At 46.6% G+C, this 22,781-nt stretch overlaps 1 protein-coding gene across 2 annotated transcripts in view; it reads left to right on the top strand.

The window, feature by feature from the left end:
• Window positions 1-22,781, top strand: part of FSIP1 (fibrous sheath interacting protein 1) — a 120,083-nt gene that overhangs the window by 11,278 nt on the left and 86,024 nt on the right. For both annotated transcript variants that reach the window (XM_053257562.1, XM_053257552.1), the window contains exon 6: window positions 1,240-1,333. In XM_053257562.1, the coding sequence (XP_053113537.1) occupies window positions 1,240-1,333 (94 nt within the window). The remainder of the gene's footprint in view (window positions 1-1,239; window positions 1,334-22,781) is intronic.

The raw sequence follows: 22,781 nt of genomic DNA, 5'->3' as shown, positions 1-22,781 counted from the left end.
GGAATCCATCTTATTTATTTATTATTTCTCTGTGTAAACCACCCTGAGCTATTTTTGGAAGGGCGGTATAGAAATCGAATAAATAATTAAATTAAATTAATTTAAATTTAATTTAAAATTAAATTAAATTAAATTAAATTAAATTAAATGTATCTGTTTTAACTAATGTTTTAACTTTTCTGTTTTTGTTGTAAACCGCCCAAAGACGGAAGTTTTGGGCAGTATAAAAATATGTTAAATAAATTAATAAACGTAGCTCAAGAAATGGTTGCAGCTGGTGTATCAGCCAAAGCTGATAAAAGGCACCTCTGACCATTGCCTCAGCCTGGGACACCCAGACTACGTACCTGTTCCTTCTGGGGAAGTGTGACCCTATCCAGAACTGGCAGATCAAAATCCTCTCATGAGTTCCGACCCCGCACAATAAGTACCTCCATCTTATCTGGATTCAGCTTCAGCTTATTATCTCTCATCTAGCCCATACTGCCTCCATGCAGGCATTTAGGGAGGTTATGCCTTCTCCTGATGATGATGACATGGAGAAAAAATTTGGGTGTCGTCAGCATACTGATAACACCCTGCACCAAATCTCCGGATGATCTCTCCCAGCGGTTTCATGTAGATAACGCTGACAATTCTTTCGTCTATAATTGTCAGTTTCAGTCAAATTAAATTGCCTGTTGGTTTAAGAAAATCAGGTGCTGGCCTTATATGGGGAATTTATAGAAATGGTTATGTGACAACTCAAATCATTTGGTGAATGATAGATCTTGAATTTTTGAATATACTGGATTCCAAAGGCCCACCTGGCATTAAGTCACATAGTTGTGCTAAACCTGTACATACAAATACATTTTTAATAGTTATTATAACAAGCATGTAGTTTGATGCAGCATTTATGGGTGTCTGTACTGTTCAGTATACAGTATAGTCATGTTCTTTAGCACAGTATTAACAACACTGATTTATATTAGAGGTAAGAAAAGTGCTCTTCTCTGTGCTTACACCAGGCTTGTGGCTGTGTTGTACTAGTTGAAGAAATTTTTACCATGTTACTAATCTAAAGCAAGTTGTCACAAAAAGGTTCCGCTAAGTAGGCCATGTGGTGACAAAGCTAAATATGAAAATCTGGTATTGCATGTAACCCCATTGAGTTTATGCCCAGCTTTGTGCTCTTCTCACAATCTTCTGGACTTTGCTCTTTCATGTATGGGCCGTATATATTTTGTCTGTATACAGTCTATGACATCTCAAAGCTCCTCTGTAACTACTGAAGAAGTAGAAAACACCAGCAGATTTTTAGCTTTGACTTCATCATTACAAGAAACACCTGGTAAGTAACCAAAACAGGAGACAACATTTTGCTTTTCAATACTAAAATATCACTGTTAGTTGCATTAAGGAAATTGGATGTACAGCCTGATCCTTTGCATAATTGAAAATAAGTCCCACTGAGTTCACTGCAAGAGTACATAAGATTACTCTTTATATAGCTTTTTTCAAAATGGCAGTACAGTACATCAGAAATATAACAGGTTTTGCACTGGAACAAAGGGAAAGCAACTATGACAGTTAAATGGGGGAGTAACAATAAAAACAACGTTACTTATGGGCTGCCCCATAACAATTGTTCTCTGGACGGCTCACAAATAAATAATAATAAAATATTTTTTGCCAGATAATGTTCCCGCAGTTATTTATTTATTTATCAAATTTGTGCACCGCCCCAAACTTTCATCTCTGGGCGGTTAGTAGATCCAGTAGATGGAAATTTCATTTTCCAAGAAGCCAACCATTATGTTGAGTTCTCTAGCAAAATGCAGACATCTTTCTTCTTTTTGATATTCTTTGGCTTTCTCAACTATCCAGCATGTGTCAGCAGTAATGTTACTTGTTCCTCAGCCTTTTCTGAAACCAGCTTGAACATCTGGCATTTGCCTTTCCACGTAGGGCTCTAATCTGTTTTGGACGATCCTGAGCATTACTTTGCTAGCAAATGAAATTAAGGATATTGTGTGATGGTTTGCGCAATCTGTTAAGTCTCCTTTCTTTGGTATGGGTATGTAGACTGACCTCTTCCAATCTGTGTCATTGTGTCATTCTCCAAATTTGCTGGCATAGTTTGGTTAGAGCCTTGACTGATTCTTCTTCTTTTGCCTGCCATATTTCTGTAGCTATTCCATCAATTCCTGTAGCCTTCCAACTTGGTAATGACCAGAGTGCTGATCTAACTTCCATCTTCCATTATTAGAGGTTCTTGCAAGTAGGGAATATCCTCTGAAGTATCTTGGATGTTGACGTTCTTGCTGTACTTATTTTCAGTATATGCCTCTGTTTGATCTTCTCTGAGTCAGTTACTATCTGTCCTTTGGCATCCCTTAACATACCAATTCAAGGATGGAACCTCCCTCTGAGTTCACAGATCTTTTGGAAAACTTTCCTTGTTTTTCTGTGTCTATTCCCATCGTCAAGTTCTTTACAGATGTCTTTGTATTACTGCTGCTTGTCTGTTCTAAGAGCTTTCTGAAATTCCCTATTAAGTTCCTTCCAGAAGTCTTTATCTTTCTTCACTTCAGTTTCTCTCCTCTTCTGGGCAATTTCCACTGTCTGTTCTGACATCCATTTTACTTTCTTCAGTTTCTTGGTTTTTGATAGTCTCTTTTAATACTAGTCCTTAACAACCTCTTTGATTTCATTCCACAGTTCCTCTGGTTCCCTATCAATGAGATTCAGAACTTCAAAGAGATTCCTGATGTTCTTGAAAATGGCGGGTACATTCTCAAGATCATATTGTGGAAGCTGGATAGCTTTGTTTTTCCATTCTCCCTCAGACGAGGATTGTATCCGAGGAACATGGGTTGTCGCCACCTACTGCTCCGAGACAGGGCCAATCAGAAAAGATCTTGATAGCAGGAGGGAGGGACAACCCCCTCGCCTCTTCAGTCTTAGCCCTGTCTCGCTCCAAGCAGGTGCTCTCCTTTTGCTTCACTCCAGTTTTCACCTCTTTGTATTTTCTACTGCCTTCTGTTAGCTAGCAGTTTGGGGCATAAAGAGGGAAAAGACCTGTCCTAGCGCTCCGCTCGCAATCTCTCCTGCATTCGCGGCGGTGAGTTTTTAACCATGAAGGTTTCTGGCTCGCGCTGTGAGAGGGAGGCCTCTCCCTCCCTCTCTGAGGACTCCATCGCCCCGGCGGTGTGCCATGCTGAGTGGGCTGCGGCTACCTCACCCGCACCCGTGACTCAGCCCCCCCAGCCGAAGAAGCCGAAAAAGCTCTCTAAGGAGAAGAAGGCGGCAGCGCGCGCGGCCAAGCGCGTCGCACCTCAATCGCCTGCGGGCATTGGTCGAGGGCATGGGGTGTCTGGCGGGGGGACCCAGTCCCTCCCGCCGCTATTGGAGAGCGGCTCGGGGACTCAGGTGGAGGATCAGCCGGGCGGGGGAATCCCGTCCCCTCCGAGAGTTATGGACTGTGGCGCGGCACCCCGGCCCCATTCGGAACAGTAAGGGAAACCCTCTCGTTTTGCCAGGTAGGGACTTCACGCTTGGGAGAGCCTGCCGCCAAGCGCGCCTATCCCTCTCCTCCCTCTCTAGAACGGAGGTCTCCTGGTGCGCCTGAGGAGGAGATTCCTCCAAGTTTCGCTGCCGTCCTCCGGCGGGTAGTTGCGGAGGAGTTTGGCAAACTTGTCCCTGATCTCACCCGGCAAATTCTCGTCTCCACCACTCCGGCATCCATTTTGAATCCCCAGGCGGCGGGAACAGTCGATTCGGCCGCCATTTCGGGGGAACAGGCGGGAAATCCTCTCGTTTTGCCACCTCAGCCGTGCGCTCCTGGGTCTTTGCGGGCACCTTTGGGACCGCCTACCCTGTTGCCCTGTGCTCCTTCTCGCCCTTCTGGGCAAGGGGCTACTTCAGCAGCACCCGTCTTATTTCCAGAGGAAGAAGGGGAACAGCCTTCTGAGGACTCTGATTCAGGCAAGGAGGAGGGGGAGCTGTCTGGAGATGAAGGAGAGTTTTTGCCGCCTTCCCAGGCCCCCTATCGTTTGTTTAGTCAAACTGATTTCCCAGTTCTCCTTCATAAGGCCTGGAAGTCCCTCCGCTTGGAGGGGTTTGTTTCTCCACCACAGGAGGTGCCAGAAGGGGATCCGGCTGTGTTACCTTCGCTGAAGGCCCCGGAAGTGGCTGTCCCTTGTCCCCAGATATTTCTAGACATTATTCAAAGTGAATGGGACCGGCCCTTAGAAAGCAAGGGTCCTCCACCCGGGGTTAGACGACTTTACACTATTCCCAAACCAGTTATGGATATGTTACAGGTCCCTCCGGTGGACAAGGAGGTTGCTGCTCTCGTAACTGGGGCAGTCCTTCCAAAGGACGGGGATGAGGTTCTTCGTAATGTGGAGGACAAGAAGTGTGATGCTGCATTACGCAGATCACATGAAGCCTCGGCCCTTGCTGTCAGGGCTTTGGTGGCCAATTCCATTTTTGCTCGAGCGTCTGTTTTATGGGTTAGGGACCTTCTTCCCATGGTTCCGCCGGAGCTCGTGGCCCTTCGTCAGGGTCTCAATAAGTTAGGCAAGGCTTCTGCCTTTATGGCCGACGGCTCCCTGGATGCCGTCCAGCTGTCTGCCCGGGCTATGGCTTCTGACATCACAGCCAGGAGACACTTATGGCTCAAAAACTGGACAGTTGATCAGAAGTCGAGGAGCAATTTGGCCAATTCTTCCTTTAAAGTGGGTAAGCTTTTTGGGGAAGTATTGGAGCCCGTGCTAGTCGAGACTAAAGACAAGAAAAAGGCTATGCCCTCCTCCGTTCAGCGGCAGGAGCGCAGATCCTTCTCTAATGCTTCTTCTTCCTTTTCCTCCCACTCCTCAAGCAGCTTTGGGCAGAAGGGGTACCGGTCTAATTTTCGTGCCCGACAGAACAAGCAGGACAAGCCTTCTTGGTCCAGACCCCAGGGCTTCTCCAGAGACCGGCCTCAAGGGAAGTTCCAGCATTCAGGCCAGTATGCGAAGTCCGGGTTCAAATGCCCCTCTCCACAATGACTCCATGCCGGAGCCGCAGGTGGGCGGCCGGCTGGCATTCTTCGCCCACCAGTGGACCTGGACGTCCACAGATGCCTGGGTTCAGCGCATAGTTTCCCAGGGTTACAGCCTGGAGTTCCTATCCCAGCCCCCGGACCAGTTCCTCTCCTCTCCGCTATCCCGCAACATACACAAGCAGGCCCTGATGCTCAAGGCAATTCGCCACCTGCTCGACATCAGGGCAATCAAGGGACTACTTGGTCTCCATAGACCTCAAGGAGGCCTACCTCCATGTTCCCATTCACCCTCTGGACAGGAGGTTTCTGCGGTTTGCGTATGCAGGGGTCCATTACCAGTACCGGGCGCTCCCCTTCGGTCTCTCGACTGCGCCGCGAGTGTTCACCAAGATTATGGTGGCACTCGTGGCGCACTTGAGGACCAGGGGGATACATCTTTACCCTTTTCTGGACGACCTTTTAATAAGGTCGCCATCTTGGGACAAAGGGCTTCTGGACATCAGGGAGACCCTAGCGGTCTTAGCCAGTCACGGGTTTCTAGTGAACCACAAAAAGAGTTCCCTGGTCCCCAGCAATGTGATTCAACATTTGGGGGCGATAATAGACACGTCTCGGGGGACGGTCCATCTCACCGACAAAAGGAGACAAAAGTTGCTTGCCACTTGCTGCAAGCTGCGGGGTCAAACTCAGGCACAAATTCTGTATCTCTCTCACTTACAGGGCCTGATGGCTTCCACGATCGGGATTGTGCCCTGGGCGCGTTTTCATTCTCGTCCTCTACAGTGGCTCCTTCTACCCCTTCAGGAACTCATCACGAGCAGGTCGAGACTCAAGGTGTCCCTGACTTCTCGCGTTCATCTGTCCCTCAGGTGGTGGATGTCCCAGGCTCTCCGCAGGGGGGTGAGTTTCCTGCCGGTTGACCAGGTCGTGGTGACGACCGACGCAAGTCTCTCAGGATGGGGAGGTCACTGCGGCCCTCAGGTGGCTCAGGGTCCGTGGTCAGACGTAGAGCGTCGCCAATCCATCAATTGGTTGGAGCTCCGGGCGATTCGGCTAGTCCTGGCTCGATTCCTTCCCGAGATTCGAGGTCGGCACGTGCTCGTGTGCACCGACAATGCCACCGCCAAGGCACATCTCAATCGTCAGGGGGGAACGAGGTCTTGGCCCTTAATGTGCGAAGCCGAGACTCTGTTGCGCTGGGCAGAAAAGAACCTGGCCTCATTGGAGGCCGATCATATCAGCGGGGTGGACAACTCGGTGGCAGACTGGCTAAGCCCGTCTCAGCTGGATCAGGGGGAATGGATCCTGGACGATCGAGCATTCAGGGAGATTGTCCTCCGGTTCGGGGTTCCCCTAGTCGACCTCTTTGCACTTCCAGTCAACTCCAAGGTGCCCAGATTTTTCTCCAGGTTTCCATCTCCGGTGGCAGAGGCGGTGGATGCTCTGATGTCCCCCTGGCCACAGGGTCTGCTCTATGCTTTCCCACCCTTTGCGGTGTTATCCCGGACGGTGCGGAGGATCAGATACCAGAAAGCAGAGGTCATCCTCGTGGCTCCGCATTGGCCACGGCGGCCATGGTTTTTGGACCTGGTCGCCCTCTCGATAGAGCCCCCTCTACCTCTGGGAACTCGAGCGCATCTTCTCCACCAGGGTCCCGTCCATCAAGACCCAGCGTGGCTCAATCTTGACGCTTGGAGATTGAGCGGGACTCTCTAGCGCGTTGTGGATACCCCGTTGCGGTCCAGGATACTATCTTGGCCTCGAGGCGGCTGTCCACGGCTCGTATATACCAGTCCACCTGGCAAGCCTATACTCAGTGGTGTCTCGCCTCCGGAGGGGACCCTCTGGCGGCTTCGGCGACGCAGGTCTTAGGCTTCTTGCAGATGGGTCTAGATAAGGGCCTCCGTCCCAACACTCTGCGTCGCCAGGTGTTCACTATTTCGTCTGTGCTAGGGGTTCCAGGAGTCCCTTCCATGGCTGCACATCCCCATGTACAGCGTTTCCTGAAGGGAGCAGCTGCCTTAAAGCTCCCTCCCATCTATCGTTTTCCCACGCGGGATCTCAATTTAGTTCTCGGGGCCCTCTCAAAGGCACCATTCGAACCTTTGCGCGCTGTTCCTCTACGGATTCTAACCTTGAAAGTTTTGTTCTTGATAGCCATCACGTCAGCCCGTCGGGTCTCCGATTTGGGTGCCTTGTCCGTCAGGAAGGAGCTGTGCCTGGTTTTTCCTGACTATGTGATTCTTCGCACTGACCCCACTTACCTTCCCAAGGTGAACTCCATCTTTCACAGGGCGCAGGAGCTGATGCTCCCCTCCTTTTGTCCTAATCCTTGCTCCCCAAAGGAGAGGGAATGGCACAAATTGGACGTCTGTCGTGCGATCCGTATTTACTTGAGGTGGACTAAATCTTTCAGGGTCTCCGAATCCTTTTTTGTGTCCTTTCGTGCCAGTTCTATGGGTAGGAAGGTCTCTGTCTCCTCCCTGGCACGCTGGATCTGCCAAACTATCCAGCTGGCCTACGCCGCGGCAGGAGAGACTGCACCTGAGGGTATTACCGCTCACTCCACCCGGAGCGCAGCAGCCTCTGCGGCCTTGTCTACCTTGGCCCCCTTAGCTGATATTTGTAGAGCTGCCACTTGGGCGTCCCTTTCTACCTTCGTTAAACACTATAAGATACACGATTGGGCCTCTGCAGATGCATCCTTTGGCCGATGTGTATTGCAGAGGGTGGTCCCTACTTAGGATCAGACCTTCTGGTGTGTGCCCTCCCGATTTGGGTTATAGCTTGGGTATGTCCCATGTTCCTCGGATACAATCCTTGTCTGAGGGAGAATGAATCGTTGGCACTTACCTGAATGGTCATTCTCCTCAGACGTATGGATTGTATCCGACCCACCCAATTGTGTGTCTGATCCTGTTCCCCTCTGATTGTCCTTCTTCTACTGTACCCTATATTACTGTGGGGTGGTGTTTTCCTCCTCTGTTCTGCGGTTTAATTGAGGGGGTGTTTCAGTGTTAGGCTTGGGCCAGGCATCCTTGTCAGTTGCTTCTTTGGGCACCTTGCCTTACTTTAGTTTTCCACAGTGTTTATTCTAGTTTGCCTTTTTTGGAGCTTCGAAGCTCATTTGTTAATGACTGAAGAGGCGAGGGGGTTGTCCCTCCCTCCTGCTATCAAGATCTTTTCTGATTGGCCCTGTCTCGGAGCAGTAGGTGGCGACAACCCATGTTCCTCGGATACAATCCATATGTCTGAGGAGAATGACCATTCAGGTAAGTGCCAACGATTCATTTTAGCTTGACTTGGAACTTGCATATGAGCAGTTTGTTGTCTGTTCCACAATCAGCCCCTGGCCATGTCCTTGCTGTTATAACTGAGCTCTTCCTCCTCCTTACACCAATAATGTAAACAATTTGATTTCTGTGTACTCCATCTGTGTACTCCATCTGGTCCATGTGTATAGGCGCTGATTTGGTTGTATGAAGAATGTGTTAGCAATGAAGAGATAGTTGGATTGGCAGAAACTAATAAGTTGTTCTCCTGCTTCATTTCTGTTTCTTAGGCCATTCAGTCCAACTATGTTTTCCTCCTTACCATTTCCAACTTTGGCATTCTAGTCTCCAGCCGCCAGCATCACTTCTTATTTGCATGTTCTGTCAATTTCAGACTGAACTTGAGCATAAAACTCATCAACTTCCTCTTCTTCTGCATCAGTTGTTGGGGCATAGACTTGAAAAACTGGCATGTTAAAGGGTTGTCCACAAAATCTAATTGATATTAGTCGGTCACTGACCACATTGTACCTAAGTACTGTCATTGCTATATCCTTCCTGACTATGAAAGCAACACCGTTCCTTCTTTGTTTTTCATGTCCTCAGTAGTAAACGGTATGTTTTTGTGACTGAATGTCCAATTCCAGTCCATATTAATTCAATGATGCTGTTGTGACCCAAGCCTGATTTGTACACTAGATATGCTCCAGAGCTAGCATATGAAATTAAGCTTGTTTCACCAGTGTCACAAAGTGACCAGTTCTTTATACAGTGACCATGTACAGTCTGGGCACAAAGTTAGAAAGAAGACCCAAAACACTCCAAAATAGTTCAATGGGCTTTATTATAGAAAGTTATTCATCAGTATAAAATTCAAACAGGTCATCCAAACTGAACATGAACAAGGTATAGTTCAATGTGCCTAGCTATCACATGTGTGTGCAATCAATAACTACAGCTGTCTAATAAATCCTAATAAAACATTTAGAGAGAAACAGAGAGAGAAGAAAGAAGGGAGGGCTTAGGAAAGGGGGGGGCAGTGATTAGTAGGGAGGAGGGAAGTGGAAACCAAGGCCATATTTACCAGGATCCGATGTGGGGCAGCAAGTGTACACAGCTTGGCTGCGAGGCTTGGGAGATGAGGCATCAGATGGAAAGAGCTGGCGCTGTATTTCACAGACAGCCCTTGATTCTTCACCCCTTGGCATGAATCACTGAACAATCTCTTGTCTGCAGGTTTCAGGTCTCTGTTAGCTCTGCAGCTAGACAGCAGGCACTGGGGATGTGCACATGAACAAAGATCTGCTGGTTAGGCAAAGCTTGTTGATTTGCCATGTCCAGAGAACCCTTCTTATAGTTGTTCCATCATTTGATCTCCATAGAGTCTATTCAAAATATCAGCATCCTTCCTGGATCACAAAAGGTGTCAATTGCTGTTACTCTCCAGATCTTGTCTTCTAATTATTGATCGGTCCAGGGCAAACAGGATCTGGGTCCCAGCTCCTGTTTGGGCAGAGTATTGTTCTATTGACATTCCCAAAGCAAATCTGCATCTCTTGAGCTTGCAAATGGGCATCTTCTTTTGTCTCCAGATTTTCTGGCGCCTGGTCCCCCGAGAGTGTTAAAAAGTGTTAGGAAGGAAAATTCAAAGCTATAGGTGTGAGCGAGCAGTTAAATCATTTTCTTTTGTGTGCATCTACCTAGGGTGGAATTCTGAAGACAGCAATAGAGTATAACAATGCTTCTAATTCTACATAGCAAATACCTCTCAGAGAAAGACAAGATTATCCCCTGGCAAATCGGATCAATCACCATTGATTAACGTAGACTTTTTTGTAAGAGGAAATGCGAGCTCAGCTTCTAGCTTCCCCCAAAGACGTTACCTGAAAGCAAGGAGTTTAATCATTTTACTCCATTTGAATTCTTGTTGCTAGGAGTTCAGTGGTACCGGTAAAGATACAGAACTGGACTATGAGTTCTGATTGAACATGAATTAACTGGGCACCAACATATCCAAATTGCTAGTGTGTGTAAATCTTCCTGTCATGCATTTGTAAAGGCATTCCACAGTAATAGTATTTGGATATGTGTGAGACAGGAAACCAAGCCTGGCCATTGTGTTTCTTGATTACCCATTTCACAAACATTGAGAAACAATGCTGTATTGCCCCTACCTTCACAAATCAATTACCATCTGTCCCAGAGGCAATTCATGAGACCTGGGTGTCATGTACTGGCCAGTTCATTTGAGTTCAGGCATTAATTGATTCCTTAATAAAATTGAATCAGACACAGGCCTGGATTCTACATAATTATGGATTGGTAACCCTGGATTTAATGTTGGAGTCAGGGTGTCCACAACAATGCCCATGATATAAATCTGTAATCGGTTCATTTCATCTTTCATTATGTCAAGCTTTCCCGTATTCATGCTTCTTACGCTCCATGTACCCACTGTAATTCTGTGTATGCAGCTTCAGATTTTCTTTTCCCACATGGCAACATCAGCAGCTAGATGTCCAAAAGGGTTTAACCTAACCGTGTCATAAACACCATTGGTACTCTAAGAGATCCTCAGCTCTTCCTCAGTAGCATGTTGAGTACCATCTGGCACTACATCGACAATCATTCTATCTTGTCTATCCATGTGGTTTTCTTGGTAACATACAGGAGTGGTTTACCATTGCCTTCTCCCACACAGTGTGAAATGATGCCTTTGTCGTTGTAACTAAAGTGACCATCCTTCCTATATCACTGCTGCCCAAAATAGGTGTCTGCTTGCTTTAGCTGGGCTGCTGGGATGACCTTCGTGCCTTGGGTGACCCTACTGGGAGTATACCTCCCGGCGTACTTCACTCATCCCTCCCAGGAACTGCCCTCCCCGCCACGATGAGGCAGCATAGCAGGATGGGTTTCCCCCCTCTATTTATGGAGAAAATACGCTCCATAATATGAAAAATGCTATCCCTTGTGTCAAGGCAAAGACCTTTCTCATGTGTAGGTCAGTTTTCATGTATTCAATTTCAGTTGCTTCTTGATATGTATTTTAAGATGCACATCAGAAAAATAAACCAGTCCTCTGTGATTGTGGATGAATAAAAAGTACATTTCCTTACCAAAGTGTTTTTGAAATTTTTGAGCTTAACAAATGACTTTCAAATTATTTACAAAAATGTCCCATCAAGGACACATTTTCTCTGTATGGAAACTGCCTTTTAGTGAAGTAAAATATTGCTTATTTCATTTAAAATAAGGTGTTTACCTCTCTGGATGAATATTTAACCTTCACCCAGAAATGATGACATCACTTCTTAGCCCCCATGTTACATTATTTCTACAGTGTCCCATTTAGCTGTTTGCCAATGCATCCAGAAGATATCTCTGTTCCTCTTGGTAGATCTTGGCTCAGTCTTTTAACACTGCTAATTTGGACCTTCTTTTAACCTATTAAATGTAATCTACAGCTATCAACAGACACATGTTGCAAACGGAGCATTCTGATCCCCATCATCCCTCCTAACTGCAAAAAAGCACCTTCAAAATTGGTGGCTCTTTTGTATTTAGCTGGGGAACAGTAAAAAGGATGTGCACAAATGTTTTGGCGGGGTGGGGAGCAGTATTTTTAGGCATGAGTAAAGCATTTCCTTACCTGCTTCTCTGCCACCCTGCTGTTTTTCTGGGAGTGATACTGTGCCTCTCAGAAGTCCATGCAGGGGGCTTCACCCAGTAACCTGTGTGTGGTGGCAGGATGCACATGACTGCTGTGCAAGCGCAGTGGCCATGTGTGTGGTCAGCATGGTGTTGCTGGCCATGCATATGGCCGGCCACGCAAGTGCAGTGGCCATGTGCATCTTGATGCCACACATTGCTGGGTGAAGCCCTGCGGCTGCGTACGGACTTCTGAGTGGTGCTGCGTTGCGCCTGGGAAAGCGGTGGGGCAGCAGAGGAGCAGGTAAAGACCTGCTTTGCTCATGCTTAAAGGTACAATAAAATAAACAAAATACTACTTCCTGCCCTGCTGAAATGATTCGGCAGACCACGCTGAATTGATTCATGCACGTCCCTAGAGAGTAACCATCCCACCAGCATAATGTCCCTCCCAGTGACTGTTGCTGGTTTCTCTTTTAGACTGTGAGCCCTTTTTGGACAGGGAACCACTTTATTCCTTTTTCTTTGTAAACTGCTTGGAGAACTTTTGTTTTGAAAAGCGATATATAAATATTTTAAATAATGGCTTACATTCTCCGCCCTTATTATTTGCTTACATTTTCTGCAGGGCTAAGACAATGGAAGTAGCCCTGTGGAGACAGAAAAAGACTGGAGTAACTTCACTTCAGTCTTCCTCTGAAGCCACATGGGAAATGGAGGGGGCACGATTTTCACTGCTCTTCCATTCCTTCAGATCAAGTTTTTCATGTGCAGGAATCTGATCTGGTACGGGATCCGTTGATATGCATTAGAATGGGTTCTGCGCCTGCGCGGAAGCCTCTCGGTGTAGAGTTTTACAGCTCCTTTCAGGCTGCGCCCCGCCCCACGTGACCACGTGGCTATTTAAGGCGGGAGGACGCGCAGGCTGCTCAGTTCCTTTGCGACCGCCGTGGAAATCACTTGGTTTCTACGGCTCCTTCGCGACTGAATCCTTGGAAAAAATTCTCAGTTTTGATTCACTGGCTTTTGATATTGGACTGTTTGACTATTCTATTGACTACCACTATCATTTTGACCCGGACTGAAAATACCTTGGCCTTCTTGTTCCACTGTTTGGCGAAAGATCGGACTGATTTCTGGCTTTTGACTTCAGCTTGTGAGTACCATGGAATCCCCTGTAGGAAAACGTAATTTTAAACGCTGCACAGAGTGCAAAACTAAATTGCCCTCACAGGATCGTCACAATTTATGTCTCTTGTGCCTTGGCGAGGCCCACAAGACTGCGGCGTGCAAAATCTGCCTATCATTTTCAAAGCAAACTCGGAGAAATCGCGAGTTGAGTTTAAGGGCTGCTCTATATGATGATGTCCTATCGGGGCCCTCTTCAAAATCTCCTCAGCCGCATAGCTCGAAGGACCTGGGTCTGGCCCAGTTTAAAACTTCGAAGCTTCATCCCAAGAAATCCCCTAAGTCCTTGAAAAGGCCGGGAGAAAAAATGGCGTCCGCAACTGCTCCCGCCAAAAAATCACGGCACCGAGCTTTGTCGGAATCGACACCGTCGCCGAGCGCCGCGCAAGAGGTTGTGTTCGTCTCGGAATCGACGAGTATGGCACCGAAAAAATCTACGCCACAACCTTCGCCACCTACAGAATCGACATCGATATCGAGGTCTCCGGCTGAACCCCTGTCGATATCGAAGCCTGCTCCTAGCTCGACATCGACACCGCCTTCCATGCCGACAACTGCTGAGCCACGGTCGACATCGAGACCTGCTGCTAGCTCGACATCGCCACCGCCTTCCATGCCGACAGCTACTGAGCCACGGTCGACATCGAGACCTGCTGCTACCTCGACGTCGACACAACCGTCCATGCCGGTTATGGTAGATCCAACTGCCCATTGTCCCTCGACATCGACATCGACACAGACCCGAAACGTCTCGATGCCGATGGAAGAACTCGCTCAGCCTTCTCAAGCTGCAAATGCCTCGATACCGACTGCAAGGGACCTGCAACCGGCGCCGACACCGATTCGTTCGCCGTCGATATCGAGAGAAGAAATTCAAACTTCAGCACTGAATACCCCTGTGAATGTCACAACTGTGACTCCACGGTTTCGAGCACCCATGACTTTTACTATGTTAGAGACTGCAGAGGTTGATGCTCCGCAATTAGACCCGTTGATTAAAATGCTGGACTCTACTGCTACCACTCCCGCTACTTATCAAGGCTTTCCCAGATCTGAAGACACAACCTTCAAAGTTGGGACCACGGTGCTAACAGCTGGACAACTTGCCTCGCCAACTCCATGGCACACTTGTGGATTCAGCCATCAAGTATCGCCCTCAACAGAATCCGCCTTGCCAGGGACTGTTTCTCCTGGAGCAGGTTATGACTTCCAAGAGCACTGGACATGGAGGTCTGCCATGACAACTGCTCTACCTCTCAGCAGAACATTTTCTACCATGGGGACACAGACAAAAGTCCACACCACCTCCGTGCAAACCCAAACAGAGGTTCAAAGATTCCTTGATGCGGATGCACAAACTGACCCTGCTCCTACCACGCACCCTAGGAGGGCTATATCACCATCTCACCATTCTATTTCAGACGCAGAATCTGGAGAAAGTCACCATGGATCATCGGACTTTGAGTCCGATGGGGAAACTATTGAAGCAGACCCATCTCCTGATGTGGCTACTCCATCCCATGTGTCGCCAACGGAGGAATTAAAGGCCTACCACTGCCATGTTAAACGTATGGCGAGTGCACTGGGGTTAGATCTTAGTTCACAATTGAAGACAATAGACGATCCTGTCTACAATTTCATGCGTAGATCACAGTCGGCTGAACCCGTGGCGCTTCCCCTGCTACCGATAATTTCAAACGCTGCACAGTGCGCTTGGGAAGTCCCTCACACCTCCACCCCAACGTCTAAAAGACTAGAAGGACTCTACCGAGTTCAGGAAAGGGATAACACCTACCTCTTTAAACACCCAGTCCCTAATTCATTGGTCATCGATTGTGCCACGTCCTCCAAATCTACTAGACGTCATACTACCCCTGCAGATAAAGAAGGCAGGAAGTTAGATGTGATGGGAAGAAAATTGTATTCTACTTCCTGTTTGTCGGTGAAAGTAGCGAACTATCTAGCCTGTATGTCTAAGTACAGTTACTGTATTTGGGAAGATCTAGAAAAAGATCTAGATTCCATGACATTGGATGAAATAAAACTGAGGTTCCGGAAAACATTACAAAGGGCAAGGGACCTTACCTGCCAACAGCTGAGTACTGCTAAGCACCTGGAGGAATCTGAATCCCGCTCCATCACAACTGCCGTCACCTTACGTCGACACGCCTGGCTGAGATCGGCAAACCTACAACAGGACATGAAGGACAAAATTGAGGGTCTGCCTTTTGACGGCAAAGGTCTCTTCTCCGAGGAAACTGACGCCACCATGGAGAAGATGAAGAAGTCAAAATTTACTGCTAAAACCTTCACTTCTACGGTTTCACAGTCGACGTCTTATGCGAATAGACAGCGTACCTCGTATAGACGGGGTTCATCGTATAGACAGCAGGACCGTAGAGACTTCCGGAAAACTTACCAACAGTTTTCTAGGCGACCATCCCAACAAAAAGGAAAATTTACGTCCAACCAACGTAGCAAACAGTCGGACGGAAACAAACAGCGTCTTTGAAGTTCAAGTCAGCCCATCGTCCACAAATGGTACTTTCCTATTCTCCTGCTCCCAGAACACCAACGAGCAGTGGAGTCTGGTCTACAACATCCCGCAACCGGACCCATTAGCCGCCAATACAATCAGGCTGGCAAGTCATGCAGATGCATGGCGCAACATAACATCAGATCGTTGGGTCTTGAAGATTATTCAATCAGGTTATGCAATAGAGTTCAAGACCAGACCAAAATTCAGGAGAATCCGCTTCACACGCGCAACACCTGCTCTTCTACAGGAGTTGGAGGAACTCCTGGGCAAGAAAGCGGTAGTACCAGTACGATGGGCAAACCGCCGGGAGGGATTCTACTCCTAGTACTTCCAAATTCCAAAGAAGGATGGAGGCATTCGGCCCATCATGGACTTGCGACATCTGAACAAGTTCATTCAAGTGAAAAAGTATCGGATGACGACGTTGCAGGACATCCTACCTCTTCTACATCTGGAAAGGTGGTTTGTAACGTTGGATTTGAAGGATGCCTATTTTCACATTGGGATCCGACCTTCGTATCAAAAGTATCTACGGTTTACAGTGGGCACCTCACTGTACCAGTACAGGGTGCTGCCATTCGGCCTTTGCACAGCTCCTTGTGTCTTTACGAAGTGTATGGCAGTGGTAGTCGCCCATCTGCGGACAAGAGGTCTGAAACTGTATCCGTATCTGGACGATTGGCTTCTATCCTCGAGGAGCAGAGAGGAGTTACTATCACAGATAACATACACGCTGGAGCTTCTCCGGGACTTGGGCATACAGGTAAACTGGAAAAAGTCGAAACTAACGCCAGCAAAGTCCATTTCTTACATTGGAGCTCGGCTCGATGCCACATTGGGGAGAGCGTTCCTACCAGAGGATCGGTTTCAAACCATAGCGTCCCTAGTCAGGACTTTCCAGTCCACGCCGCAACAGACTGCTTGGCATGTACAACGTCTTTTGGGCCTGATGGCGTCATGCAGAACAACCGTATGTTATACTCGCCTCAAAATGCGGAAACTGCAACTGTGGTTCCTGTCCTCCTTCAATCTGCTCAGAGACAGCCCCGAGAAACTGCTGACGGTTCCGCTGCCAATCCGAAGGTCACTCTCCTGGTGGACCCAGAGATCGAATCTGCAAAGGGGAATTCCGTTCCACGTCCAACTCCCATCCGTATGGGTTACAACTGATGCCTCTCTCCGCGGATGGGGAGGTCACTGCAATGCCGCTACTACACAGGGCCTTTGGACACGGAGCCAGAGTCTCCTGCACATAAACTTCTTGGAGCTGCTGGCTGTATTCCAAGCCATGAAGGCCTTTCTTCCCATGCTACGGGGCAGGGTAGTCCAGTTACAATTGGACAACAACACAGCTATAGCCTACCTCAACAGGCAAGGAAGGACAATCTCGAGATCCCTCTGTGCTCTCAGCGTCCAGTTCTGGCACTGGTGCATCAGGAACAGCATAACGCCAGTTGCGATTCACATAAAGGGCTCCGACAACGTGTTAGCAGACGATCTCAGCCGCTCGTTCACTAGGGAACGTCACGAGTGGGAACTGAACGACCGGTATCTTCAACAGATCTTCAGCCAATGGGGTCGGCTGGAAGTAGACCTGTTTGCCACTTCCAAAAATGCGAAGTGCAGACGCTTCTGCTCCAGAGCGGGACACGACCCGGACTCTCTGGGGGACGCGTTCCAGATAGACTGGTCGATGGAACGGTGCTACATGTTCCCACCATTACCACTATTGAGCAGAATCGTTGCCAATCTCCTGCATACCCCTGTGAGGTGCATCCTGATTGCCCCATGGTGGCCGCGCCAGCCATGGTTTCCGCATTTACTCAGACTGAGCTCTCATACTTACAAAAGGCTACCAAATCGCCCAGACCTGCTAATTCAGGAACGCGGTCGGGTATTACACCCAGAAGTACTGACGCTTCAACTGACAGCATGGCGGATAAACTTTTGAAGAAAATCTTGCTGAACGTCCGGAAGCCATCCACTAGAAAAAACTATGCTAGCAAATGGAGGCGCTTTTCGACTTATGCAGGAACGCATGGATTCCGACCACGGCAGGCATCTATACGACAAGTTCTACTGTATCTAACGGATCTTAAGGAATCAGGGCTTTCTAATGTGTCCATACGAGTACACTTAGCTGCCCTTACAGCAAAACATCCTGGGTGGGATGGCAAGACACTTTTCTCCCACCCGACATGTAAAAATTTCTTAAAAGGACTGTCCAATCTTTACCCTCCTACACGCAAACCTATTGAACCCTGGAGCATATCTTTAGTGCTCTCTGCGCTGACAGAACCGCCGTTTGAACCAATGAACACGGCTACTCTTCATCATGTCTCCTTGAAGACGTCCTTTTTAGTAGCTATCACAACGGCCCGAAGGGTTAGCGAACTGACTGCGCTACGCATGGATGTTCCATATACCCGGTTTTACCCGGATAAAGTTCTTCTACACCCGGACATCAGATTTAAACCCAAAATAATTTCAGAATTCCATGTCAATCAGGACATAGTCCTGCCAACCATTTTTAGAGCCCCGTCAACACCGTTAGAGAAGGCTCTACATTCATTGGATGTCCGCAGAGCACTGCTATACTATCTGTCAAGAACTAAGCCGTTCAGAAAGTCAAAGAAACTACTGATATCATATAAAGGGTCTTCTAAGGGCCAAGCACTGTCTAGACAGCGATTATCGCACTGGCTAGTGGATGCGATCCGCGTCACTTATGCAATTCAAGGCGTGCCGGCTCCAAAGACTATTAAAGCACATTCCACCAGAGCATATGGCACTTCTGCAGCATTTCTATCTGGAGTTCCCTTCACGGAGATCTGCAAGGCAGTTACATGGTCTTCTGAAGAACCATTTGTAAAACATTATGCTGTTGACCTACGGTCCGCTGCGGAGGCAAACTTTGGGAGAGGCATTCTCAAAAGGGTGTTGCAATGAGGCACTGCTCCCTCCTCCTTCTGGAGCTTACTAAACACCCATTCTAATGCATATCAACGGATCCCGTACCAGATAAACAGGTTGCTCACCTGTAACTGATGATCTGGTAGAGATCCGTTTATATCCATTAGACCCTCCCAGACCTCCCCTCTGCAGTGCACCATAGGTTGTTAAAGTGAATCTTCACGAGTCTACGACTGCTTCGGCGGTCTCCAAGGAACCGAGCAGCCTGCGCTTCCTCCCACCTTAAATAGCCACGTGGTCACGTGGGGCGGGGCGCAGGCGCCTGAAAGGAGCTGTAAAACTCGACACCGAGAGGCTTCCGCGCAGGCGCAGAACCCATTCTAATGGATATCAACAGATCTCTACCAGATCATCAGTTACAGGTGAGCAACCTGTTTTTCCTGAGAGGGAAAGGAGAGCAGCAAAGGTACATCCTCCTCTGCCTAACCTGGGGCTTGGGTTGCAGAGAACGACTAGACCACAGTTATTATTTATTTATTTATTTATTTATTAGATTTATATACTGCCCTTCCAAAATGGCTCAGGGCGGTTCACAACATGATAAAAACAATTAACAATTAATCAGCATACTGATAACACCCAGCACCAAATCTCCTGATGACCTCACCCAGCGGTTTCATGTAGATATTAAAAAGCATTGGTGACAGAATGGAGCCCTGGGGGACTCCATATAACAGCTCCCGTTTTGAGGAGCAACTGTCACCAAGCTCCAACATCTGGAATCTACCCAATAGGAGCGGAACCACTGCAAAGCAGTGCCACCTATCCCCAACTCCCCCAGGCGATCCAGAAGGATACCATGGTCGATGGTATCGAACGCCACTGAGAGATCCAGAAGAACCAGCAGAGTCACACTCCCTCTGTCGATTCCCCGGTAAAGGTCATCCATCAGGCCGACCAAGGCTGTCTCAACCCCATAGCCAGATCTAAAGCCAGTTTGAAATGGATCTAGATAATCAATTTCCTCCAAGACTGCCTGGAGCTGGTCGGCCACCACCCTCTCAATCACCTTGCCCAACCAAGGAAGATTGGAGATTGGCCTGTAATTGTCCATCCCTAAGGGATCCAGAGAAGGCTTCTTTAGGAGTGGTCTAATCAATCCCTCCTTCAAACAAGGGGGCACCCTACCCTCCCTCAGTGATGCATTTATGATATTAACTAGGCCATCTCCAACAATCTCCCTGCTAGATAGAAGCAGCCAAGTCGGGCAAGGGTCCAGAGAACAGGTGGTAGGCCTCACCGCCCCAAGCAGCTTGTCCACATCCTCAGGAGTCACAGATTGAAACTGATCCAATCTAATACTGCAAGAAGGATTGCTGGACACCTCCTCCATAGACCCTGCAAAAACAGTGGAGTCCACGTCGGCCTGAATACAGGAGATCTTGTTTGCAAAAGTTACACTCCATATGAATTCAAAGTTTAATGTGGGTTACCAACATCAGTGTGATTGTGTGAACCCATGCCAAGGTGGGAATCTTGGGCCATAAACTACCTTGGCGTGAGTTCACACAAACACTTTAATGTTGGTAACCCACATTAAAGCTAAATTCAGGTGACTGTGGACAAGCCTCCCCCGCCCCTTTTCATCTCTACAGGGCTACTTTTGTTGTACTACAGGTCTACTTTTAAGGCCCTGCAGCCTTAAACAGGGAATGTTTAGTTATAATTGAACAGTTAGTTTCTTCTAATTAGAACATCTATTTTTGATTTATATTTTCTTGTTAACAGCTTGCTAGATTGATGTTGACTAAAATGGTTTTGTAACAGATTAGGTCAGTTGCTGGACATCTATAAATAGGTTTTTTAGAGATGAGCCTGCTTCATCTGCATAGTGGAAGTTTTCCAGAATATTATTTTTAGCTCAATAAATATGAAATAATATTTTATTGTTGTAGAGTTTTCAGATGTGTTTTTATATATATATCACTTTCCCATAAGAGTTTCCAAAGCAGTTTACACAGAGAAATAATAAATAAGATGGATCCCTGTCCTCAGAGGGCTCTACTTTTTTATCTTGTTCTTGTTCTTACATCTACACATTTGTTAGACAGTGTACATAGAAAAAAAGTAAGTCACAAATTTTCAGTCTAAAAGATCGAGATATGGCATATTTAGTACTTTAAACGTTGATTAACTTTTTATATTACTTTCAAGAGAAGATGTGTGTGGTACTTGAGGTGTGGTACTTGAGGTGTAAGGCTAGAAAGCTACCATTAGATGTCAGTATTTGATAACAGAACATACTTTTGGAATCTTTGTTTTTTAAAATATGGTGATATGATTTGTTGGGTGTTCAACTAAAATAAAGAACGACACCTCCCACTTCCTTTTACTTTTAAAAAAGTACCTTTATCTGTACAGATCATGTGCCTCATATATATTCAAGTTCATTGGCTGGGAGAATTTGGAATAGTTTAAATAGTTGATAGGATCTTCCTTGCTCGAGGCATTTGTACTGCATACCTGCATCTTTACTTGTCAGGCCCATTTTGTCTGATTTTAGTGGAGGAGTTTGTTTTACCTGAAAATAAAGGAGAAAATGTAATTAGCTCCATAATAGTTTAGTATTTAATAATCCATCATGGTGCTATTAAGGGGGATGTTCTAGAATGAATTTTGCATTAGCTCTAGATGATTAACTGTCAGCTACATGTTCAATAGCTTCAAACACTCTTCAAACACATCTCTTCAGCCAGGCTTTCTCAGCTTTTTAAAATTTGTTTTTAAATTGTTTTGATTGTTTAATTGTAGTTTTATGATGTTTTTAATTGTTAATCATTGTTATGTTTTATAATTTTTATTTTAATTATTAACTGATTTTAAGGTGTTTTAATGTAAACCGCCCTGAGCCTTTTGGAAGGGCGGTATAAAAGTTTTAATAATAATAATAATAATAATAATAGCAGTCAAACCAATTTCAGTCTTTCTGAAATATCCCATACATCTGTTATTCCTAAATTTAAAAATTTAGGAGACTAGACAATGTACACTTATTGCAAGGTGGCACTATATTTGCTTGAACAAGCTTTTAGAAATTAATTCTCCATTTTTAAAAAAGAATTCTGTCTGTGCATGTTGAGTAGCAGAGAAAAATGGTTACTTCAATACTTTTACCTTATAAGTTCTGGCTGATTGTTGGCTGAAGCATGGGAAGCTTATGAACATTAGCTAATCTCAGGCACTAGAAATATGCTTTCCCACACAACTATTCTAAGAGCATTTAAGGGTAAATAACCAATCTGCATAACTCTGCAAATTTCAGCACATGTAATCAAGCCCCATTCCCAACATACCAGTTGAGTTGTGTGACTTGATCCTAAACGCTGTGCCAATTGGGTGTAGATAAAAGCCCAGGTGGGAAATGATGTCTGTGTCCCTTTATTGTTCACATCTTTTTCACTGCATTTCTGGCAGATGAAAAGTTCAGTTGGTATTTCTAATTCAGTGTTGCTTCCTTTTGTGAAAAAAGGAGCTTTGGGGGTCATCCAAAAGACAGCTTCCCACACTTCTGTAATATGGGCACCATAATATCCCCATGTTGAAGAATGGTGTTATGTGGCCCTCTATGTCTAGACTGTGGAAAGTGGAAGTGCAGAAAAAAGGCCCCCTCTCTGAAATCAGAGTCATCTGGATAAGCATTTTTTTGTTTGATTTATGTTTTTATTTATTCATTCATCACATTTATGAACCGCCCTACACATACATCCCAAGGCTGTATACAACAATTTAAAACAATAAAATAAAACAATTAAAACAACATTAAAAATGCATTTAACAAAAGGCCTGAGAAAACAGGTGAACAATTTTTTGAGGGCAGCCAGAGATGGAGGAGCTCTTATTTTGTCAGGGGACACATTCTAAAGCCCTGGGGCAACCACAAAGAAGGCCTGATCCTGGCAGCTATGAACAAACCTTACCACATTATCTCAGTAAGCAGTGGGATTCATGACAGAGAAGGCGCTCTCTTAAATATCCTGGATCCAAGTGTTAAGGGCTTTATAGGTAATAACCAGCACTTTGTATTTTGCTCGGAAACATATCAGTAGCCAGTGGAGCTCTTTTACAATCGGTGTTATATGGTCTCTTTAGGTCACCTCAGAGACCAATCTGGCTGCTGCATTCTGCACCA

This window comes from Hemicordylus capensis, chromosome 1 (genome assembly GCF_027244095.1).
Source record: "Hemicordylus capensis ecotype Gifberg chromosome 1, rHemCap1.1.pri, whole genome shotgun sequence".
In the NCBI taxonomy this organism is placed as follows: domain Eukaryota; kingdom Metazoa; phylum Chordata; class Lepidosauria; order Squamata; family Cordylidae; genus Hemicordylus; species Hemicordylus capensis.
This window is presented reverse-complemented; position numbering and strand designations above follow the sequence as displayed.